The sequence below is a fragment of the Helicoverpa zea genome, chromosome 31 (assembly GCF_022581195.2).
Source record: "Helicoverpa zea isolate HzStark_Cry1AcR chromosome 31, ilHelZeax1.1, whole genome shotgun sequence".
Classification (NCBI taxonomy): domain Eukaryota; kingdom Metazoa; phylum Arthropoda; class Insecta; order Lepidoptera; family Noctuidae; genus Helicoverpa; species Helicoverpa zea.
Window position 1 is genome coordinate 4,421,651 of NC_061482.1, and position 15,596 is coordinate 4,437,246.

The window sequence follows — 15,596 nt, forward strand, 5'->3', positions numbered from 1 at the left end:
TTTTCGAACTCTACCGAAGTCATAGTGTTATAACTAATAGCTTGTAAGGTACTCACTTGAGGTAATAAGGAGTGAAATAAACATTTTGAGGATGCACAGCATAGATCATGTATAAGAATCCACATGATGGGTGATCCCTTACGTAATGAATTACGTCAGTCTGCGACGCCACCGGAGGCTTCACTTTTAGAGGATCTGACGACTCATACACTTTCTCATCTAAGCTAGCTTTGGATTCCTGGATCATAAGCCTCCTCCTCTTTTTAACACCTAAAAGACATTAGGAAGGAATATTAAGTTTTTAATAAGATAAAATAGACAATGTCTGAAAGTAGCGCCAGTTACAGAAAAGATGAGAAATAGAAGGTTGTCATGGTATGGGCATGTAATGAGGAGGGATGATACGCATGCAACAAAGTGTGTGCTAAGTATGAATGTAGATGGATGGAGAGGAAGAGGAAGACCTAAGAAAAGATGGATGGATTGCCTGAAAGATGACATGAATAGGAAGGGAATGAATGTAAGTATGACGAGTGACAGGGAAAAATGAAAGCGACCCTAAATAAGACTGGTAACAGGGCAGGAGGAAGACGAAGAAGAAGATATAGACAAAATGAGGTTGGCTTTTGTCGAATTGTGGGTACGTGATGAGAAGTGAAACCTGCTATAGAGAGTGTTATAGGTATAAATTAATGGACACGGAGAGTGAGAGTTAGACCCAAGAAGAGAGGGATCGACTGTTTGAAAGAGGACAGTAATAAGAATGAAGCGAATATTAGTTAGTATGATTGACACAGCGAAATTTAAGCGCAAAACATTTGTCGTTGCCGACCAGTTGCCAATATAAACAGGGAAGGAATAAAAAATGCTTAAACTGTTCCAATCACTAACCAGTTTCTTCTACTTTTATGGGTTCCAAAGTTCCGGGTTTTCTTTCTTTTTTTAATCTATTCTCCTGGGCGGCTGCAAATCCAGTCTGTAAATTAAAATACAAGTTATAGAGACATTAAGCATAGTTCTTCAGGTATGTACGTAACGTAGCGAATTAAATTTAAAAGATAAAAGAGTTGTAATTATCTACCAGTGGCTCGGGTTCCTTCTTCACATATTCAATTTTTTCTAACAACTTCTTGTGTGGTAAATGGAAAGGAATCTCTCGGGCTTTCCTGAAATTTTTCACAGATCATGTAAATCTCCATAGACGGATCGATCATCGATTTCGAAGATTAGATATTTTCTAACTATTAAACTAGGTCAGACTGCAGGACAGCCTCTGTATTAGAATCTAGGTTAAAAATTGGGTTATTAGAAGGCGATGCCGAAGAGATGTAGGCAAAATATTTACAAATGTTTATTTATTTTATTGCTAGGTGTTTTGCAGGTACAAAATGATTATTCTACCGCAAAAAAATCACGAGTTATCAGAATTGTGCAGCAAAATATTTTGCGGTAATTTGCACTTCTGGTTTTAAGCAATTTAATTGGCTTAATGGAAAGCTTTTACGCGCACTATATTTTCAATATCAGAATATCCTCTCGACCGGATTGTTAACATTCAGTACCTAAATAAATAAAATGAAGTGCATATATTGTGTTTAATTAATTTGCCCGCGTTTTTATTTTATTCTTTAGTATATTAGTTATGATTTTTTATCTGTTTTACCAACTTAACTCTTAACTGTAACTTCTTTGTCCCTTTCTCTTTCAACCCTTCTACCCCGATCTGTGCTTCAAGTTACCTAAGTAGGTAGGTACTAAGTATAGATACAACATCGATGAACCAAAAAATCGTAAAGGTTAAAGAAGAAAATATTACCTGCTATAGTTTGTTGGTGCAGGTTTAATATTTCTCTGCAATATTTCTATCGCTGGCAGTGTCGAGGAAACCGTCCTGCGATTCAAACGTTTCTCGACTTCGCTCGACAGCGGCATTTTGCGAAGATTAAGTTATCGGATCGGATATATTTAAAACGGTAAATGATAAATCATTTCAATCATCTCCAAGCCAACACAACAATTCAGTCGACGATAATCGTCAACAATTAAATATTTTGTTTATCTCCATGGAAACCACTGACACCTATGTATAATAAAAAAAAAACTTTGTTTCCAATAAAACTTTTTGCTAGGTGCTTGCTTGCTTACCTACAATATTGAACATAATTCCACTGTGTGTCATAAATGCGCTCTTAGGATTCCATCTGCTCTTAGGATTATTAGAACAGGGAGATATAGGTGCCCAACTCAACTGAAAATTTTAAAACAGAAAAATAAATTCAGCGCTAATACAGTTGTGCGTGAAAACTCAATTGTAGTCCCAGTAATCCCATAATATATATCAGATATCTCATTATTCATCGCTAGACTTGTACAATAGCAGCGTTTTACCTGAAATAAAACGCATATTAAATACTTACCTTATTTGAAGCTTACTAGTTTGAGATAGGCACCTACGTGTTTTCCGCTTTTATCTCTGTCCTTTTCTACCCCATATCTTGCATCTCTCTCGCACACCGACCAGTTTCACTCCCCACCAGGCAGGAGGCGACGAGTGTTCTCGGCGGCCACAGTTCGTCATTGAGTCGAAAACACCAGGCAGAAATTAAAATGTAAGCTTCAAATAAGGTAAGTATTTAATATGCGTTTTATTTCAGGTAAAACGCTGCTATTAAATTCTTGACCGTTATTTGAAGCTTACTAGTTTGAGACGTGTTTGTTATCGCCTGGTGGAAGTGGACGCCAATGTGAGCAAAAGCACAATGAAATTGTGTATGTAAATAGGTACTTAGGTACACGAGTAATCACATGTAAGTATGTGTATTGCGTCCTGGAATACTAATGTAATCAAAGTTAACTGGTACTGGTACTCAGCTACATCCTGTTAGACTGGAAGCCGACCCCAACATAGTTGGGAAAGGGGCTCGAAGGATGAGTAATAAAAATTAAAAGAGAGATGCAAGAACAAAAGCAAAAATTGATTTCATTTTCTAATAGTAATTAACAAAAACATTGCGATACTTCTTAATAACAATAGTAACAAAAATATAGACATTAATCAGCTGGATTAATTAAATAATCGAGATAACTTGCTACTTCTATTTAGTGGGTATCTTTCCCTTCTGTAAAAATGGGCAAATGTATTGCCTGATCGCCAATTACCCTTTGCTAATATATCGTCCAAAGGTATATTGTCAACACAGATTTTGACGCTACCGCCGAGTGGAAGCTTCCTGGGGTTGTAGTTATTCCTGCCTCTTTTAACAATGTCTTAATCCACCCGCATCATCGTTCGGGTGCCTGCCTTTGGTTGGCCTCTAACGGATATAAATAAATTTAAGGAATTAGCCGATGTCCGTCTATCTTCTAACAAGGCTTTAGTCTTTCTGACCCAATACACTGGACTTAGATTTATATTTTCCTGATTATCCATCAAACAACAACCCGACTGCCTATGACTAGAACTGTCGGTCTTAGAGCCAAAGACTGGCCATAAGATTAAATTATCTTTGTTGTTTTTGAAATGTTCTGGGTCTATTGCAAGCAAGGAAAGATCATGGACTCGCCTTTCCGAAACAAGCTAGCAAAAGAAAGAGCAGCAGTGTGCCTGGAAGTTGCAAATGGATTATTCTCGTCTACGTTTACTGCACTTAAGTAGGTTACCAATTGGTCAATATTCCAGATGGACGGCTTCCCGGGGAACAGGTTTGCTCAGCGCTATTGATTTTAAAATGTGTCCGACTAGAACGTGTGAACCTAGCTCTAGAGTGGTTTCTGCATTGCATAGTGTAGCTATAACTGACTTGTGTAATAAAATAGTATTGTATGCTAGTTTATTTACTATGTGTAAGTCCGCTAAAAGTTGGGTAAGTATAGGTCCAAATAGGGATTCAAGGATTCATAGGATCCAATTTCATACTTTTCGCCCCAATTTAACCATCGACTCCAAGCTGATTGATAAGTGTTGCGTGTGGATTGAAGAAGACTTCAGTCGGAGAGACTCCTTGTCCCTCCCCCCCCCCCATTTCCTTGACCTTAGCAGGGGGTATCCCCGTTGCTGTGTCTATCGGTTTCTGCTCGAGGTTCATCAGTGTGTAGGGTACTGCTAATGATCGGGACTTCAAATCTGCTCGCCAAAATACCTGGTGCCACCGAAGGAACTACTATGAGATTAACTCCCGTTCCTGAATTGAGATGACTGAGGACCTACGGTATAAGGTAAGGTGGCGGTAATACCCATGCTAGCGGGTAAGTCAAAACTTGAGAAAAATGCATCGTGGAACCCCGCTTTCGGGTCCTTCAGATCTAGGGGCACGTAGTACACAACTATGTGTCCCTGGGCTCGCTTCGAGGCAAATAGGTCCACTGCTGATACAAGATGCCACTCCGGTGGAGGTTTGTGTCGGGAGAGATGGTCTGCCTGACTGTTGAATAGGGCTGGTATATGATTCACGACGTGATAGATTTGATACAGCTCAAGATAACTGAATACTCTGTACGTCAAGATCGGTAGGCTCCTTGATCGGGTGCCACCTTGATTTCTTAGATATGACACCACAGTCCCATTTCTGCATTGAAAAATGGCTGTTGATCTCTTTAGCAACTTGCCGTGATTTTTCAGTTAATACTGCAAGCATCTCTTTCAGATCGCAGTGAAAGCCCCATGAACCCATTACGGGAGTTCCGTTCAGTTGTGCCCCCATCCTACATCGGAGGCGTCCGTGGTTATAAGGTGACAGGGAAGTGGCGAATGAATATCCAAGGTTTGGTGGCAGCTGACCAGCCACCACTTTAGATCTGCTAAGGTATCTGCTGGTAGGTTCAACATTGCTATACTCCATTCACCGAGCCGTGAGCCCACAATGTAACCAAAGAATGACACTTTTTCAAAATGGTGGGTATAACCCGATCGATGACAAAAACGTCACATTTTTATGTAAAATGTTCTTAGTATCTGTGGTCTTCAATTAAGTAGGGTTCTATGTATGACAGTCAAGACTTCTAGGTTCATTTTACATGTAAACGATTTACTACATATTTCATTAAAATTAAGAAAATAATTTACGGCATTTATTATACATATTTGATTTCAATTAAGTTTGAAAAGATTGCATAAGTTCCACAGACATCGTTCTAAAATATCATTTCTAATGTTGTCAGTATATTACTTTCGTAGTTATTTTTATAAAATATGATCATTACTTCAATCGTGACTTATAAGAACCCTTTTTATGGTTTGTTCACCGTTTGGCTCACGGTTCCATGAATAGGGTAGGTATAGATTGCTGTTCAACACTGCATTGAGGAAAGTGAGGAGAGCCCGGTAATGCAGTCTGCCGTATGGAACAACGAAAACTTGCGAAGTTTAAAAGTCCTATCAAGCTATGCAGGTCTTCTAAGTTTGTCGTGCTGTTTGTCACGTAGTGCGTTTTGTCATTATCTTGTTGATAATGCTTGCGATTTATTCACTTGCCATCCAAAACATGGTGCAAATGATCCCAAAGTAGGCAAATATATCTTGGTGAGCCACCAGAAAATCGAGATACACAATTATAAGTAACCCTTGAGTTTTCAAAGTTTGAGCCACCCAAATTGGTCACTGTGGCGAAGGTCTTGGGTGCCGTGCTTAAGCCAAATGGTAGGCACGTAATCTGAAGCAGTCTTCTTCTGTATACTAGTCGAAGAACATATCTGTGACCTTCGGCTACCGGAAGGTAGAAGTAAGCCTGGGCGAGATCCACTTGCACAGCCATTCGTCTTTCTGAAGAAACCCTAGCACCCGAAAAACATTTATTAAACTGAAGGGTTCCGTAATTATGAACTTGTTGAGAACCTTGAGATTGAGTATTGGACGGTTCTTTCCGTCGCCTTTTGGGCACAAGAAACATATTGGAAAGAAAGCTGGCAGAATTTGCAGCTATCAATAGAACTTTTTGTTTTATCATTTGGGATATGACGACATCCATCTCTTTGGACTCTCTGGTCAAATCTGGCATTATCTATCAAAGGTGGCTTTTGGCCAATGGTATGCGATACTCAGTTATTATTTTTAACAAGAAAGGCGGAGCTCCCATTTCTTTCCATTGGTCTTGATATAATGTTAGGCAACCCGCCTGGAAAGTCATAACTTACGTGCCTTGTTGGACGCATCAAAGTCCGCCTGCGGTCCTGGACGCTTTCTGTTTCCTCTGTTGGACATGGTTCCTATTGTAATTTACTCGTGATATCCCAAGGGAGCTTTTAGAGTTTTGCGTCACACGCCATTCAGCGTGAGTGTGATTACCATTTCCCTTCGAGGGAAGGTTATAATGGCGACTCTTCGAAAGTCGATCCAAAAAGCCACCCTGCGAGGGTAGATTGCAATGATGGTACGACCCGCAACATGCATGATTGGTACCCTGCGAGGGTCCGTGATAATGAGCCGACCCCTGCGGGGGATGGCTAGTATACTTACTGGTCCCTGCTTTGTAATGATGCTGCTACTCGCAACATGCAAGATTGGTACCCTGCGCGGGTCCGTGATAATGAACCGACCCCTGCGGGGGATGGCTAGTATACTTACTGGTCCCTGCTTTGTAATGATGCTGCTACTCGCAACATGCAAGATTGGTACCCTGCGCGGGTCCGTGATAATGAACCGACCCCTGCGGGGGGTGGCTAGTATACTTACTGGCAGTCCTAGGCGGAGCGTACCAAGTCTTTCAAGGCCGAAAACCATCACACGCCGTGATAATGAGCCGACCCCTACGGGGAGTGGCTAACAGACTTACTGGCAGTCCGAGGGGAGCGTACCAAGTCTTTCAAGGCCGAAAACCATCACACGCCGTGATAATGAGCCGACCCCCATGGGGGGTGGCTAACAGACTTACTGGCAGTCCGAGGGGAGCGTACCAAGTCTTTCAAGGCCGAAAAGCTTTCTTGACACCACCAGCCCTCTTCAAGTGCGGTAGTGACCAGTCCGAACTAAGGAGATGCTGGTTGGACCGCACCTCACACCATTCTTTTTTGTCAAAAAGTTGAACGCCTTGCAGGATTGAACTAGGGCCATAGGTGCCTTAGGAACTTCGGGCTTGCTTTCTTTTCCATAGTCACGTGCACGGGCTGTGGTAGCTTTATTATTTACCGCATCCGTATTTGCTTTATAAGTCACTCATTCTGAAAACAAATTACTGAAAAAAAAAGTACACGGAAGAAACTCGTGACAAAAAAGGGGTAGATGTACAAAATATTAACACTTGATTTCGCAAAATCGAATATCGAACGGTAAAACCGTTAACAAATTGTATAAAATATTATAAACTCACCTGTGTTCTGCGAGAGCACTGAGTTTATTTTTCAACGAAATACTACAGCGGTTGGTTAGACCAACCTTCTCGGGCGGAAAACAAGACGCCAATGACGAACTGTGGCCGCCGAGAACACTCGTCGCCTCCTGCCTGGTGGGGAGTGAAACTGGTCGGTGTGCGAGAGAGATGCAAGATATGGGGTAGAAAAGGACAGAGATAAAAGCGGAAAACACGTAGGTGCCTATCTCAAACTAGTAAGCTTCAAATAACGGTCAAGAATTTAATAATCATTTTTAGAGATTTCAAAAAATTAACGGTTACCTAATTTTAATTCGGATAAGGGTTATGTCGAAATTTTAGGTAAGTAATCTGTGGCAAGACTATCCAATACTGGAAGCCCTACTCTTCTGTAGGCAGCTACAATCAAAATACATGAAAGTGTACAATCTCCGGCGACAAAAACTCTGTAAGTCGTAGACTGTAAGTAGGTATACACCGGTGATCGGTGACTGTTGTTAGAAGTGAATGTAACTTTTTACAAAAAACTTTTTATGAAAAAATACATTATTTTATACTTTATTAGAATTTGTTCCAGAGGATAAGACAGTAATTACGCACTAGCCCGGGATGTTTACACGGTTAGGGTTCCCTGCTACTGTGTGTCATTCTATTGTTTTCGGTTCTCGGGGTACAAGAAATTGTGTGTCGACAGTGTCGATACGTAAATCATTAAAAACAGTCACCAAATACGCAGTTCATTTATTAATATTTTTACAAATTACGTTATAAGTACAGTACCCCTGTGAATCAAAACTTACAACAAAGCTTTGTTTTGTCCATCCATTGGCATTTTCGAGTCCAAACTAAATACAATCTGTGGTACGCTAGATTACCCTTGCCATGCTTTATACCCTTGCGCATAAATGTCGGCTCAAGAATCGACATTAGAAAAAAAAAATTGTCTATGATCTGATTGTGATTGTGTGATTGGCGCTATTTTGCGTTTTAGTTTATATTAAATAGAAAAAACAGTTTAAAATTGTGTTATGTATGAAATACAAGTTTATATTAGTTTTCATAAGTGTGCATGAATCATATAACAGGCTTCTTACAAGGTATATTTTCAAACATTTATTCATTTAGAAAGCAACTTTCTCCTTTCGTCGCTGTCAATTTTGTCGATATGTTTTACGAACAAAAAGAATACTATATAGCCGTTGTCCCTTCTGCATTTTAGAAAGATTTTTAACTTAAAGTTGTGGTTTAATTGTAAATTAATTTGTAAAAGTTTTAATCTACTGCTACTGGTGAATTTATAAATTAGAAAAGCTGTAGCATTTTATTTATTTACACGAATGCCTCGATTCACGACGCAGATCACAGGTGCCCATTTATAATAATCAAAACAGAAAATAAATAGCTCCTTATATTATTTTGAATCACAATGAAATTAAAAATACTTAAAAGTACACACACGTTTTACTAAAACAATAATATCAATCTTTTCGGCGCAGAATAAGCGTCCTTAAAAGGAAGTATTCATTACTTACATATTGATATAATAAAATAATAACGACATACATTATTGTCGTGACCACGATTACTGAATAATTTATTGGGATTATAATTTTCCGTATCTTTCATTTAATAATTTGGTGCAACCACAAATCAGTCTCATAATTAATATACCTACCTGTGGGATGTGTATGTTCACCTGTTTAGTAATGTAAACAGGTGGTAAATACAGAGATACATATATCACGAAACAGGTGGCTTTCATGTGAGTTCATTACTGGGAAAAAATTCTTTAGTCAATCAATCAGTAAATGAAATATGATATGTAGTCAAAACAACATGATTTTTTCCATGAATGTGTACGTAACATTAAAATCTGTTGTTACACTTCCACAGATTGTTCAATGGGTTCCTTAACATAAAACCTGCCAGACGCTTCAGTTGAAGCCCTTAGGGTTAGTTGTCATTGAGGAATTGAATGGCTATGTATTATTACGCAAGTAAGCTGAATGAAGCCTCATGTAGTGGGTGCAACATGAAAGTGCCCCCCGCCCCTACTGAGCCGGCCCCTGTGCCTCCACCACCCACCGATCTTGCTCCGCTACCACCAGACCCATCTCTCCTGCATGGCACGGGCCTTTCTTATTATGATGTAAGTGTCTCATAAGCCTTTCTGTTCAGTTATAGTTTTAGCATGCTCTCTCTTAGACCCAGTTGCACTAATTAGCTACAACGGAACCATAACCGGCCTTTTTTTGTAAACCACTGGTTAAATCAGCTATTGGACAGCTGAAATGGTTTGATTAAAATGACATGGTGCAACTCACTATTATTAATGTTTGAATTCATTCTATACTCTTATTGGTATATTGAACTTTTTGGCCCTTTATAATTGTGCAATAGTATTTAATACCATTAGACTTCCATTTCTCCATATACAATTATAGTTCAATAGTTTGCAGTTTAAAATATACTGTGAAACATTGTATTTTTTTCAAACGCTCCAAATATTTTCCAGAATGATGATTACTACTCAATGGTAAGGGGAAACAAGTTTATGTCAGAGAGTACCTGTAAACACATTGTGATGAATGGTGGGATCAACTTTGTTGCATCCCAGAAAGTAGATGCACCACAGGTATTTATTTTGTAATTTTATTTTATTTAATTCAGGAAATAGGAAATAACAAGGAATTTATTGTTGAAAATAAGTAATTGGAATTCCTTGCTCTATATGCTTGATATCTTTTCCATAAAATAAAAAGTTCCAGTCAGATATGTGATCAAATTTCTATTTGATCTCCTAAAAACCTTGGCTTTGTCTCTTACATTATTTCATATTTCTTGCCTTTTTATTGTTACTTCTGAAATCATACAAATAACCTTCATCATTTATTTTCTTCTAGCTGTCAGGGGTACATCCATCCGGGGTGAAGACAATAAACACTCTTCCTTATGTGAACTGTTCAGGAGACAAACCAGAGGTTGAGTACAGAGATGGGCACATAGTGAGTGCCACTCTAGAGGCCCTGGTCGATATGCTCCGGCCAGGAGCCAGCAAGGCATTCACGTTCACATTCCTATTGTGTTCACGGCTCTTTGTGAAACCGCATGAGCTGTTGAACAAGCTTTGCAAGCGATACTTCAAGAATTATGAGAAAATTGTAAGTATATCTTTTATTTAGTATAGCCACTTTTGACTGTGCTGTGCTGGTATACCTTGCCATTTCTTGCATTTTGAATTTGCCAATATACATATGTGCATGAATCTCTTTTATAAGTGTAAATTTCGATTGTAGGGTAAAACTGAAGTGAAGGATTTAGTAGAGAAGGAACTCAATGATATGATATGCCTAGTGAGGGTGCTAAGCCAGTGGACCAGTATGTTTCCCTACGACTTCCGTGATGACAGGGTTATGGCTCTTGTACGCAGTATAACTCAGAGGTAAGTTTAATAAACATATTATTTTTTTTAATCATCTGCCTAGCCTTTTCTCAACTATGTTGGGGTCGGCTTCCAGTCTAATAGAATGCAGCTGAGTACCAGTGTTTTACATGAAGCAGCAGCTGATGTATTTTTTAAAGTATAATTTATTAAAATATAATAATAATAATTGGTACCCTCAGATGTGCAGCAGATCATATGACATCAGTGAGAGTGGAAATGTCGACCACGTTAGAAAAACTGCTGGACAAGTTAACAGCTCTTGAACAATATGAAGAAACCTTATCGGAGCCGCCGCAGGTATCATCTGTGGACCAATTGACACAGGTAAGTTTAATTTGGTATTATATTAAGTAATAATAAAATTAGAGGTAATGACGATATTTTTTATTAATTATCTGAAACGAAACCAATTGCGTTGCTGAGGTGTTTGTTCCACCATTTCTTCGGTGGGCGACCATTTTTGGGACCTGTCCATTGGAAAATTTACCTTAAAAAAGTGCTGATTTACAGCCTACTTCGAATTAATGATTATTATCTTTAAAAACCGATTTGAAAAAATCTTGCACCATTAGAAAGCCATCTCCGGGTGACATAGGCTTTATTTTAGCCGGGTACGGGCAGACGTTATCTTTGAAGTGGTTGAAACCGAAATTAACACAGTTCACCTTAATTTCAGGGCGACATACTTACACTGGGCCTCACACCAGTTGAGCTGGCCAACCAACTAACCATCGTGGAACTACATCGGCTATCATTTGTCGGTCCTGAGGAGTTCGTGCAGACTTTCGCGCCGACACAACCGCCCCAGTCGACTTCTGGCAAGCAGTCTATCAGCCTGCATCATATAGAAACTAAGAGCACCAGGAATTTGGAAGCCTATGCTGATTGGTTTAATAGGCTCAGTTACTTAGTGGCCACTGATATACTCAAGGTAAGTTCATTGCGACGGACTCGCTTGCAGTACCTACCGGGTCGGCGTCGTCACATATTCTAACGTCCACTGCTAGACATAGCCTCTCCCAAACTTAAGGGATTTGCTCATACTCACTGCCCTGGGCAGGCAGTACCAGGGTAGCGGTGGTTGAATACAGGGTTTAAAATATACTAATAACTCCTTGAAGGTCGAATTATTTCTTTCGAGAATCAATATTCAAATCGCTGTACGACAATGTGTCAGTAATATTTTTTGAACACATTGAGGTACAACCTCTCTAGTACTTTCTTTATCAAAGTTTACATAACCATTTAACCATAATAATTTATTTTCCACTTCAAGGCTGTTAAAAGCAAATACCGCGCCCGAGTGATCGAACAATGGGTTATGACCGCCAGAGAGTGCTTCAATCTCGGCAATTTTAACTCCCTAATGGCTATCATCAGTGCACTGAATATGTCGCCAGTTACACGACTAAAAAAGACGGTAAGGAGGTTCAATATTATTTTTAATTTTAATAATCCTACTTCCTACTTATATTATAAATGTGAAAGTTTGTGAGAATGTATGGATGTATGTTTGTTATTCAATCACGCAAAAACGGCTGGACCGATTTGATTGAAATTTGGTATGTAGATAGGTGATACCCTGGATTAACACATAGGCTACTTTTTATCAACACACCACGCGGGCGAAGCCGCTGGCGGAAGGTAGTGTTTAATAAAAATGACTATGTAACTATTACTTTTTTTTCGTTTATAGTGGAGCCGAACATCGGCCGTATGTGGCCAGCAACTGCGGCAGCTAGAACTTTGTGTTGAGCCTAGTGGGAATCACGCGAGGTAAATATCATATCTACAGCTTCTTATAGTGTCAAGTAGTATACAATATTTCTAGATAGATTCTAATTGTAATCTAATTGAATGAGTTCCGAGAGATGCCACATTAAAACTTAATTCCCTTATAAATATAATAAATGATAACTGTGTAAATGAAAAAAATAGATATTTCACTCAATTTTTTGCTTATTCGGTTGTCTTTGAGACACGTCAAAATATTTTTGTGTTTTATTTTCAGATACCGTGCAGCATTAGCGGCCGCTCCAACTGAGACGGCCGTACCATTACTCTCAGTGACATGCAGGGACCTGCATTTTGCCAACCAGGGATCTCCGTCTAAGTAAGTAAAACCCTTTCATCATCATCATGAGCCTTTTTATCGTCCCACTGCTGGGCACAGGCCTCCTCTCACACAGAGATTCGCTTGCTCAAAGGCTAGTAACGCCATTTCCTGCCCAAATCTAGTATTACAGTTTTTCATAATACCTAAAATGTTCTAAAAGCTCTTGCGATATGCGTTAATTCCTTATGCGAAATAAGCTGTGCTAAAACATCTATTATGTTGGCGATACTCAGAGGTGGTAGAAATAAAATAGCGAACTATCTACTAGCGAAGATTCCGCCCACGGCTTCGCCCGCGTCGAGTTCGGTTATATCGCGTTTCCAACTGAAATCTTCAAAAGTCCGGGATAAAAACTATCCTATGATCTTTCCCAAGGTCAACTCTATCTCTGTACCAAATTTCATTAAAATCAGTTCAGTGGTTTAGACGTGAAAGCGTAACAGACAGACAGACAGACAGAGTTACTTTTGCATTTATAATATTAGTGGTGATAAGAACGCGCGCCTATGGTCCGTGTCGTATGAGTGACTGGTGGTGGTGCGTTGCTGCGTGGGCGACTGCTACTCGCGGCGCCTCGTCCCCCGATCCCCGCAAGGTCGTCGCAGTGGCTCACGATGCGATGTGTGCAGTGTTTTGTCATCAACAATTAAATTGTAGTAGTATTGCAACTTGCTGTTATTTAAGTTTATCAGCCGTGCGTGGAAATTCTAGGTGATTAATTCCCAATATATGTATATAAATGTTATTATTATATTCTAAGCTAATCATATTTATTTTCAACACTTCTAGGTTAGCGGGTAATCGCGTGAATTTCGAGAAGTGCACGTTGTTGGGTCGTCACGTTAGCACTCAGTTGGCCAGTCGGCGGCTGACGAGTGAAGAGAGCCCGGTGACGTCCCATCCGACACCTCACCTCACTGTGTGGCGATTCCTGAATGATCGACCTACGCTTACTGAGATTGGTAACTATCATTTTTTACACCATTTCTTGATTTTTCATCGAGACAGCTGTGTAGTTTAAGCCAAAACAAGCACTATCAATTTATGGATATTTAGGCCAGTTCTCTCGGATTTGGGGATTTAAATATTAAAAAAAAAAATGAGTTGTATTTCTAGATTCAACTTCATTTTATAATCAAGTCAAACGTTATTTGTGACGCAAAGTGACAAATTCTTGATTTTTAACTCCTTTGGAATTTTGTTAATTGTTGCGTTGATCTTAACTAAATATACCTTTCAAAAGAGTATAGCAATTATCTAACACTATTTTATTAATAATTTCAGCTTTGGAAATGATATCTTTCGACCGGGAACCTCCAGTGGACCACCAGGAAAAAGAGCGCTTGAAGCGCTTACGAGGGGCCAGTTAAATTAGGTAAAGTACCTAATACTCACTAACAGAAGCCCAATATACTCTCGACCCAGTGACGGGCGGCGCTCAAGCGTCACAATGTGTTCCAATTTTAAACTCAATACTTACGTCATAATCATCGTATCGTATAACCTCTTATCGTGAAAGAATAGGTACTTGTGTACTTCTATTCTAATGTTACATTACATCTCAGTTCGAATTACTGTGCCTCTCCTAATATGTCTACTGGTAACTGCGCACGAGTCACAATGTACGAACAAAACACCTCTACGCATGCGCGACATTCAAAATGGTTGACGTCAGAGCGGCAAAGTTATTTGAATTAAGCTGTAGAATATACTTTTTAAAGTAAGAAGTATAACGTAAATGGTCAAAGATTCCGTTGTGGGATTCTATGATCGAACTATATTTACTGTTAAAAGTATTGTAAACAGAATTTATTTGAAAAGGACATTGTTCCGGCTCCATACATGTTCTGCCTAAGAACCGTTCGAATGGAAAGTGACTTCTATAAACTCTTAAAATTATATGGAATCCTATGAAATAAGTTTTCACGAACGGACACTTCAGGAAACTAAAATAATTACGAAAAAAGTTAATATTTTGAGGTTATAAATAAAAAATAACCAAGCTTGCGTGAAATATCAGAGTATATAGTATTATCAAACTACACTATACAAAAAATCAACAATACTATGTACAGCTCTATATGTTCTCTTCTAGATCTAGGAAAAGACTACTCTACTATTATAGATACTAGGAAAAGAGATAGTAAATAGTCAAGTTTAAGATAATTCTTTGACAATAGTAGGGGAGGCCTAGAAGGGATTTTGGGATTTACTCAAGCGCGGCAGATTAGTATACAGGGAGGTACCTATTACCCCATTTAACACCTCCACCAAATATAAGCCCTGTATATGTAGCCGCGTGTCTAGAATAAAGGATCAGATTAGTAAAAAAAAAAATATCATCTGACATTCTCCAGCGCGTCAGATTAAGATAGGGTAAGTTAGTTATATGCTAAAAAGTGTATATTCCACTAATCTGACAATTTGCGATTGACGATAAGAAGTAGGAAGGTTACAAACTTGTAAAAAAAAATCTTCATCTTGACTTTCTCGAGCGCGGCTAATTTTTTTTTTATTTTGAAGGGAATAATTCAACGTTCACGAAAAATATATAATCTGACGATTCCCGTAAGCCGAAGTAAGGAAAATTAATCGATAAAGTTTAAAGCGTGCAGCTACGTGATGCCGGTATTCTCCTCCCAGGTTTCTATTCCTCTCTCTCTTTTTTCAATTCAATTCATTTGCAATAAGTGTTGGTACATTTTGGGTCTTAAATAATCTACACTAATATTAT

General features: G+C 39.0%; 2 protein-coding genes across 2 annotated transcripts in view; one reads left to right on the forward strand and one right to left on the reverse strand.

The window, feature by feature from the left end:
• The window catches only part of LOC124645205 (dynein axonemal heavy chain 6), a 45,485-nt gene extending 43,553 nt beyond the window's left edge, over nucleotides 1-1,932 (reverse strand). The window contains exons 1-4 of the mRNA XM_047184982.1: nucleotides 1,817-1,932; nucleotides 1,082-1,166; nucleotides 892-976; nucleotides 57-270 (exon numbers count right to left, since the gene is read on the reverse strand). Of these exons, the coding sequence (XP_047040938.1) occupies nucleotides 57-270; nucleotides 892-976; nucleotides 1,082-1,166; nucleotides 1,817-1,932 (500 nt within the window). The remainder of the gene's footprint in view (nucleotides 1-56; nucleotides 271-891; nucleotides 977-1,081; nucleotides 1,167-1,816) is intronic.
• A 6,339-nt stretch (nucleotides 1,933-8,271) lies between these two features.
• Nucleotides 8,272-14,680, forward strand: LOC124645286 (ras-GEF domain-containing family member 1B-like). The gene is made up of 12 exons (XM_047185085.1): nucleotides 8,272-8,398; nucleotides 9,195-9,450; nucleotides 9,817-9,936; nucleotides 10,205-10,462; nucleotides 10,598-10,743; nucleotides 10,926-11,070; nucleotides 11,423-11,677; nucleotides 12,023-12,166; nucleotides 12,443-12,522; nucleotides 12,758-12,859; nucleotides 13,652-13,824; nucleotides 14,147-14,680. The coding sequence occupies exons 2-12, from the start codon at nucleotides 9,277-9,279 to the stop codon at nucleotides 14,230-14,232; spliced, it is 1,683 nt and encodes a 560-aa protein (XP_047041041.1). The 5' UTR covers nucleotides 8,272-8,398; nucleotides 9,195-9,276; the 3' UTR covers nucleotides 14,233-14,680.
• The last annotated feature ends 916 nt before the right edge of the window (nucleotides 14,681-15,596 follow it).